Below are 9,164 nucleotides of genomic sequence, written 5' to 3'. Positions count from 1 at the left end.
TCGGGACCCTAGTGTTCATTTTCGCCTTGTTAACTGTGCTATTACACACAAACAACTATGTAACTGCCTAGATAGGATTGTACGCATGCGCAGAGGGAATTTGACCCGGTGCTAGAAGGCTGTTTGAGGCTGTCTCGTACCTTTGTTGTTGCCATGGTATCACCTAAACAGTCATTCAAGTAACCCATTGTACATCCATGATTGTAAGGCGCTGAGGATGACATTTGGGAATATTTTATTATTTAAAATGTCATTTGGTAAGCGATATGTTGCTATTGTCCCGCTGTTATAACACGTCGTTACAAATAACCGTTCTGCGGTGGTTGCAGTGATTGGCCAGTCATAGCCGCCATCTTTAGCGTTTTAAATCCCCTTTCGTCTCTTCAATACAATCTGATAAAAGCCGCCGTATTGCACAGAAACCTGACTACGTGAGCGGTATCACTCCGCTTTGTTTACATGGCCAAATCCTACCTATTGCTCGTCTCGTTTTCACATTGAATACTTAGCAATTACCTTGACAGCTGATGGAGCTAACAGCTAACATTATGAATGCAGACCTGAAGGATTCCCGTGATAAACTGCATGTGTTTGAGCCTGAGATAAAAAATAAAGAGGAGATCATCCTGAAAGAAGAGGATGAGTCAGAAGAAGAGTATGAGGTAAATACTACTGGCACTTCTAGACATGCAATGGTTTCAGACTTGGAACTGAATGAACTTGAAGACAGCAGGAACGAAATAAGTAAGCTTACCAAGAAGCAGACAACCTGGGCTGTGAATTGCTTCATTGGCTGGGTGGAGGCCCAGGGGCTCCAAGGTGGACCTGACTACAGTGGAGAAGAGTAAGCTGAACGGGGTGCTGAGACACTTTTACGGATCGGTACGAAACAGCAAAGGAGAGCTGTACGGTATTGCCAGTTACATTGCGCTGAGAGCCGGTCTAAACCCCTACCTCAAAGAGCATCCTGTCAGCCGCCCCGTGTGCTTAATGAGAGATGCTGAGATCACCTCGGCCAACAAGGTCTTCCTGGGAGTGCTCAAAAGAATTCGGAAGTGCGGTCGAAACTTAAGATCCCACCATCAGGCACTGTCTTCTAGTGATATCCGCATCCTCAAAAACTCACGTGCGATGGACACCAGCACTCCGAGGGGACTTCTGAACAAAGTCTGGTTTGATGTTCAGGTACATTTCGGCCGCAGAGGGAAGCAGGCCAACAGGAATCTAAAGCCAGATTCATTTGTAATCCGAAAAGACGAGAGAGGACGGAGATGCTGTGCTTTATCTATTGGTGACAAAACTAAGATTCCCAATGAGAAGGACCGATGCTCTATGTTTGAGAAGCCAGGCAGTGCATTCTGTCCCATTAATTCTCTTTTGAAGTACCTGAGCAAGCTCCCATGCAACGCAACTGCCCTTTACATGCAGCCCAAGAAGGAGCTTACAGATGAAATGTGGTACAGCCACACCCCCCTCAGAGTCAATTATCTGGGCTCAATGCTGGCTCGCATTTGTAAAGAAGACGGGACACCGGTCATCTATACCAATCACTGCATCCGAAGAACACCCTTTCACCTACTGTGGGACCCAAGACTGGAGGCAAGAGAAACAATTCCTGTCAGCGTGCACAGGTTGGATGAAGTATATTCACTTGCTATTTATTTATTTTAATTTATCCCATTACATTTACTGAAATAACTTAAGTATCATTTTTTTTACAACAGGTCTGAAAACTCCCTCCAAAGTCCCCAGACGCCGTGCCTCATGGGCCGTAAGCTGCATAGGTTAATGCCAAAGAGCGATTCAGCTGGCCCAGCAGGTCTGCCACCAGACAAGTGGGCACCACTGACAGAAGTTCACTCAAGCGCACACACTCTGACTGCACCAGTGCTGCAGCTGATTCATTATCTTAGTACTATCAGGGTAAAGTGTTGAGATAAATGTCCACAAAAAGTCTGAATGATTGAACGTGATGTTTGTTACAAATCGCTATAGGAACATTTTTCTTGGTTGGGGAAACAAAATAAAATGAATCAAAACAAACTCAAAGCTTCTGTTGTTGCTATACATAACCAAAATGCACACATCAATGTAATCTGCCTAGTATTTTTTATCACATTCCAATGCTATAGCATCCTCCAAAGGACTTTTTTAACATTTCCTGTGTTAAGTCGTCTCTATTTTGTTTTTTACCCAAAACAACAAAAGAACAGTCTACGTGCTCAATGAAAAGGAAGTCCTCCTCTGGATTGACAGTAGCGCTATCTCACTTTTAATTCCATGTTTGACTAATCATTTTTCTATTTTTTTTCTACCGTTGCAGGTTTGGATGTAAACCATGAAGAATTCCTTGAGGATTTTCCATTTCTCCAGAATGCTTCGAACCAGAACTACGTCCCAGACGCTGTTCTGCCGCCTGGGGAGCCATGGCTCCACGGCGGCCCCTCCCGGGCCGTGCTGTCCCTGCCCTCCTGCCTGTGCTTGTGCGGGGACATTGGCTCTGGGATGTCTGGTCCTGGATCTTCTTGTGAAGACCAGATGGGAGATATGAAAGTGTACGCCAAGTGTCACCTTCAGAAGGGCGTCATGTTTGGGCCATTTCTAGGAGAAGTGTGCAGAGGACAAATGCCGAGCAACCTCAAATATGCCTGGGCTGTAAGTAGACCGGTTTGAGTAGACGTACAGAGGTAGTTTAAAATCAAGTTATGGCAAAAGAAAATGATGCTTTTCGGGCTACAATCACTTTTAAAATAATTAGAGCTGCAAAGATGAATCGATTAGTTGTCAACTTTTAAATAAATCAAATAATATTTTGGCAATTTGAGTGATTTTTTTTTTTAATGAGAAAATGTTTTTAAAGTTTTTTGATTTCTGCTTTCTTGTTTCTTCACTCCTCTATGAAAGTAAACAGAATATCTTGGAGTTGTGGACAGAGCAAGACATTTAAAAACATGATCTTGGGCTGATCGGCAGATTAATCAACGTTGAAAATAATCGTTAGTTGCAGCCCTCCTTTTAAACGGGGATGTAATTTGTGACTTGTTTTGGTAACTAGCAGGAATTCCATATAGAATTGGTCATAACATTTGAGAGTTGACATCCACATTGCTCCCATCTCCAGATCAGGGATGATGCTGCTTTTGTCTACGTTGATGCTTCCGATGAAAGCAAATCTAACTGGATGAGGTGGGCAGTTCATACTGATTCAAGTTTCTTTCTCAAAGTATAGTTTCCTTTCTCCCTTCTGTTTATTTTTATTTTTAATATATATATATATATATAATACAATCAATCAGAGGGTTTGTCTGACTGAGATTGGCTCCTACTAAAACTGTACATGTTTGCTCTATGTTTCAGGTATGTAACATATACCAGCAGTGAGGATGAACACAACCTGGTCATTTTCCAGTTCTACCGCCACATCTACTACAGGGTTTCCCAGCCCATCACAGAAGGAACAGAGCTCAGGGTCTGGATCGGCAAGGACTATGCTACCCTGCTGGGCCTGGGGATGGGTGAGTTCACACATTGAAGTATAGAAGGACATGTAGAAGCAGACTTGCAGATCTATATTAGTTTGTTCACTTCCAAGTTCATTTTCAACTGACAGTAGACCTAAATAGGGCTGCACCATAGTAGGAAAATACGCAATGCAGAGACAGAGCACATCTAAGTCCCGCCCCCACCGGAAGGGAAAAGAACTCCGCTGTCTATTAACTTGTATTGCGGCAAGGTTCCTACTTGTCAATTTCGTATGCTAGCAAACAGAAGAAAAAGGCTTAAAAGTTGCGCTGTGATGATAGTCACTACCAAACAATGTAAATGTAAATGTGCTGTATTTATATAGCGCTTTTCTAGTCTTAACGACTACGCAAAGCGCTTTTACATCATACAGGAAACATTCACCATTCACACACATTCATACACTGTGGCCAGGGCTGCCGTACAAGGTGCCACCTGCTCATCAGATAAACATTCACACACATTCACACTCCGATGCGCAGCACCGGGGGCAACTCGGGGTTCAGTGTCTTGCCCAAGGACACTTCAACGTGGGACTGCAGGGGCGGGGATCAAACCACCAACTTTCCGATTGTCAGGCAACCGCTCTACCACTGAGCCACAGCCGCCCCAAATAACAATATGTAATATGTAAATAACCCATAAATCATGTTTTAATAAGGTGCAGACCTGAAAAACTGTAAAAACTTGTCTACAGTTTTAATTGTTATTAACACAGCTGTATATTGTTAAGTTTAAGGGGCAAACCTGTATTTGTACAAGTGTTTCCGCGGGTAACTCTGCTATCGCGGCCGCCATGGCGAAGAACACACAAGAAGTTATTGAATGCAACTAACTTCAGTTGGTAGAGTAATAGCGTGGGAGACGGAGCTGCTGGACCTGGACCAGGACCTGGGCCAGAGATGTGACCCATTGCCAGAATATCACAGTTCATAAAAATGCAGCGCAGTGAAGATACAGACGTGTGTATCCGACCCGTGCTGGACCCGTTCATAATGATCAGCCATCTCTCTGTGAGTAGCGTCCATCACACTCTCTCTCGCAGTTATAAATAGCCTATGTGACAATAAAATTTAGTTTTGGTCAACAAATCAACAAATAATCGTGAGAATAATCGCGATCAAAATTTTGATCAAAAATAATCGTGATTATCATTTTGGCCATAATCGTGCAGCCCTAGTCGAGATTTGTTCCCCCCCCTCCCGGTGGGCGTGGCTTTTAGAGTACGACACAGTGCGCTCTGTCTCTATATGATAACGTTGTTGATTATTGCGAGAACGATATTACTTGCAATAGATATTTAAGTGTACACAGTGCTGCATTTCTGCAAGTTGTTTGTTGAATTTAAAATAAATGAAAGGAAATAATTTCTAACATTATTTTCTAGAAAAAATTGATTTAAATATAAAAGGCATCGCTAAAAAGAGAATGAAAGTTACATTTTAAAGTGCAGTTTTCAACGGATATTTTCTTTCAAACAACACAAAAAAATCTCTAAATGTCTTTCACAATGTGTTTATTGCGTCAGTTTATATTGCGATGACGAGACAAAAAATATTGTGATTAAGTTGAATTTTTTTAAAGTCTTGAAACTGAAAATGTAGCTTGCTTAAATGGGTTCACATCTTCTGCATTTTAAAAATATTTTTGATGGGGGGGGGGGACAGGTGACAATGTGAAATGTGAAGTCGGAGACAAAGAGACAGTCCTGCGCCTTCTGCAAGACATCCAATTGGTCACCCTCCCAGAGCCCAGCAGCTCCTCTCTTTGGTCAGACAACAGCCAATCACAGAGCCCCATGCTTGTCATCAGTGACGTGACGACGGTGTCCAACCCAGACGTCGCTAGTGATTCGGGCATGATGTCTGTCTCTGCAGCGTTTCCCCCCTCCTCCTCCCTGATCTCCTTACCGTCCCCGGGCTCTCATTCATTGGAAAAGTACGATTTTCTGCCCGGGACTGAGAGACTGCTGAGTAACCCAAACGTCACAGAGAACAGCCCATGGTACTTTTTTGGGTTCGAGCCGGACCCTACCGGTCGGCCACTGGACCGGAGCGCTGTAGTGTGTAAGCTGTGTGGGGAACATATCAGCTGTGGGGGGGGAGCAGCAGATCTCCAGATCCACCTGACCAACAAGCACCACATCAGAACACGTGACGGCAACAAGGACCGGAGCCTTCTGACAATAGGTAACTATTACTTAGGCCTTTAACAATTATTATTATTGGTTGCGTTATATATTTTTAATATCATATTTCATTGTTAGTTGTCGGCACTTGACCCTTTACACGTAAATGATGGGGCGTACAGTTAGAAAAAAATGTTTAGTGATAATAAAGAGGCGTGGTTTACTTCATAGGCAGTGTACCAGTGTTACTACATTATCCAGGTCACATAAAAGTGATAAAACCAATTTATTTAAAAAAGTAATCAATATTTTTTAATTTGACTAAAAGAGACTATTATATTTTTAATCGCAATTATTTCTGATACAATTAATTGTACAGCAAAATTTGGAATTGTTACAGCTCTATTACACTATTAGTGTCTAGACAAAAGGTACCCCCGAAGCAGATGGTAATATGTTTTTGAAGTATGAAGCCTTTTTGCCTTTTTTGATGAAAGGACTAGATGGAAAGTCAGAGGATCACCAAAGTTATTACTATAGGGGCATGAATGTTTGTACCAAATTCCATGTCAATCTATTTTTTAGTTGTAAAGACATGTCATTAAAAACCAAAAACCGTCAAACTGCTGATGGTGCCACAGGAAAAGTCAGAGGATCACCAAAGACATTGGGATACACCATGTTGAAACCATTGATGTCTGTACACAATTTAGGGTCAGTCCATCGTGTAGATGCAGGGTTTATCTGGGAATCACCAAAGCCAGTAGGATTCATCTTCTTGGGACCATGAATGGCTTTAAAAAATGTCCTAGCAATCCATTCAATAGTTCAGTAGCGACCAAGTGGCTGACTGATCAACCCTGCTGTACAGAGTGTAACTAAGCCACGCCACTCGCAAGGCTGAAAATAAGACCCAAGTTTAGAAATCAAAATGTTCCTTTTAACCAACCTGAAGTTATTTTGGTATAGTTATGTGATTCTAGAAACTCTTTTTCCAACAAACAAATGTACAGGTTTAACATGTAAACTGGTATCTTGCTAAAATGTTAAACAATATTTCTTAAGGCCGTATGGGTTGTGCAACAATATCACGGTGTTCTGTGGCTCTTATTGTTTCTATTTATTGATCTTTATTGTAAGTGCAGTTAAAGTTGTCGGCACCAGAGTCCAAGAAAAGTTCCCCAAGGGGACAATAAAGGATAACTGAATTGAATCTAGAGTAATTCCAAATTGATCTTCTACTTGTAAAACAAATGTCATCAAACTGTTGAAGCTTATTTACTGATTGAAGATTTTATTGCTTTTCACAAAAGGTCAACAGCGCTCCCAGCCAGTGATGCTTAACAGCGGTCTGGTCAGTACACCCCCGCTGGTGTTGTCCCCCAATGTGACCAATGCCATCGCCAACTTCCTCATCGTGGATCTCCAGCCCCCGGCTCTGGTAGAAGGGGACGGCTTCAAACAGCTGGTTCACACCCTGCTGCCCTCCTACAAGGAGCTGCCTTCGCCTCGGCAGCTGGAGAACCTCCTGAGAGAACATCACAACAGAGGCAAGGCGAGTCTGGCCCAGCTGCTGCGAAGGAAACTAGGAAGCAGCGAGACCGAGGAGATCTCCGACTACACGGCTCCCATCGGGTTTGAGTCCCGGAGACGTGGGCGTCCTCCTGGGTACCGGAGGGAAGTGCCTCACTTTGTCACTTTAAGCGTGGATGTTTGGTTCCACAGCTGGCAGGGCAGCGCTGAGCGCTACGTCACCCTCTGGGCACATTACATAGACTGTCATTTTACTTTTCAGAACCTAGCTCTGGGGACCCAAAGACTGACCAAGAGCGGGGGTAAAGACTGCAGCCTTCGAGCAGTGGAGGCCCAAGTGAAAGGGATGGCCCAAGAGTGGGGGATCTCCCAGCCTAACTTGGTCTTGCTGGGAGGGGAGGGAAGGAACAAGATGAGGCCGGGGCAGATAAAGAGCAAGAGAGGCGGAGAGGCTGGAGGAAGCGCTCCTCACCCAAACTCAACAACATTTCTCGAAAGGGAGGACCCCGTGTCCCCCGAAGAAGCACAAGGCTTGGAGCACACCAGCCATTCCAGTGAAGGACTACCATCCGTGCCGTGTTTCTTCAGCGCTGTGCAAGGCTGCATCGAGGAAGTGATGTCACACTCTGTCATCTCCAAGACCCTCAGTCATTTCCAGAGTATTCTCACAAACCTGTTCCTGCCACCTGCTCACAACAAAGGCTCGTATCCCCACACCCAGAGTCTGTTGCACACCCTGACCAAACAAGAACAGGCCGAGCTGAAGTCCTGGGCCCACAGCCGGCCAACATGGAACAAGCTGTACCCTCTACTGAGCATGCTCATCAAGCATAAAAGCCTTTTCTGTGATATGTTAAAAGAAGTGAAAGGCGAGGGCTCGTCTAAAGAAGACACAGGTTCCGAATCCAGTTCGTCTGGCAGCTGCCACGCCAACTCCACCTCCAACACGTCCTCAACCAGCGTCGCAACGTTGCGATCCGAATGGAAGGTTCTGGAGGAGCTGTGTTTGGTCCTCAAGCCCCTGGATGTGGCTTGTCGAACCCTCGCCAAGGAGGCGTTCCCCCGTCTGTCCCTCGTCAAACCCATTCTCACCGGCCTGCTCTCCCGACACCTCATGTCGCGGCCGGGCGACTCGTCATCCACCCTGAAGGAAGTGAAGAGGATGATGAGGAGCAACTTGGCGAGCTGTTACGAAAACCCCGTCGTCAACAGGGTTCTGTGCGTGGCATGTTCCCTCGACCCCCAGTTCCATGGGCTGGGCTTCATGGAGGACAAGGTGAGTCAAAAAGTTAGGATGCATTGACTATTTGGTAAACCCTGCCCGTCTTAGTTACTGTTGCTACGCCTGCAACATCAGCAGAAACTGTAATGTAGGCCGGTTGGGTAGTAATGTAGTATGTGTGAATAGAATGTAGACAGGTCAATCAATCATATGTATACTGTTGTGAGGTTTTAACAGCTTGTTAACGGGTAGTAAAATAAAATAAATGTATATTGTGATGTGTGCATGTAATACAGTACATGTTATTAAATAGGTGGATACCTGCCTGAGCTTTTTGCCATAACTCACTCACCATAACTCACTGCCATTAACACCAGTCACACCCAAAGCCCCACACACACACACACACACACACACACACACACCACACACACACACACACACACACACACACACACACACACACACACATACATAAATTTACACTTATCAAAAACCTGTTTGATTTTATTGACTTATTTCATTTGTCTAGTGGGCCAGACCCCCCCACACACACACACACACACACACACACACACACACACACACACACACACACACACACACAGATGGCAGGCAGTAACATAAAGTAAAATTACTAGTGCTGCCAGTTAAACGAGTTATTAATGGCGTTAACGCAAACTGAGCTGCAGCTGATACCAATTCCCCCCACGTCATTATTTTTTCACCCTTTTTTTGATGGACAGTGTTACACTGTGT

General features: G+C 44.4%; 1 protein-coding gene across 5 annotated transcripts in view; it reads left to right on the top strand.

Moving 5' to 3' along the window:
• LOC116695696 (uncharacterized) overlaps positions 1 to 9,164 on the top strand; it is a 27,262-nt gene that overhangs the window by 15,693 nt on the left and 2,405 nt on the right. For 3 of the 5 annotated variants that reach the window (XM_032526138.1, XM_032526122.1, XM_032526127.1), the window contains exons 2-6: positions 2,324 to 2,655; positions 3,122 to 3,186; positions 3,358 to 3,515; positions 5,190 to 5,711; positions 6,964 to 8,459. In XM_032526138.1, coding sequence (XP_032382029.1) covers positions 2,324 to 2,655; positions 3,122 to 3,186; positions 3,358 to 3,515; positions 5,190 to 5,711; positions 6,964 to 8,459 — 2,573 coding nt within the window. Of the gene's footprint in view, positions 1 to 25; positions 1,632 to 1,724; positions 1,820 to 2,323; positions 2,656 to 3,121; positions 3,187 to 3,357; positions 3,516 to 5,189; positions 5,712 to 6,963; positions 8,460 to 9,164 lie in introns of those variants that run through there. The other 2 variants (XM_032526118.1, XM_032526111.1) reach the window with 2 other exon arrangements.

The sequence above is a fragment of the Etheostoma spectabile genome, chromosome 2 (assembly GCF_008692095.1).
Source record: "Etheostoma spectabile isolate EspeVRDwgs_2016 chromosome 2, UIUC_Espe_1.0, whole genome shotgun sequence".
Lineage (NCBI taxonomy): Eukaryota > Metazoa > Chordata > Actinopteri > Perciformes > Percidae > Etheostoma > Etheostoma spectabile.
Note: the sequence above shows the minus strand (reverse complement) of the source record. Positions and strands in the feature narration are given on the sequence as shown.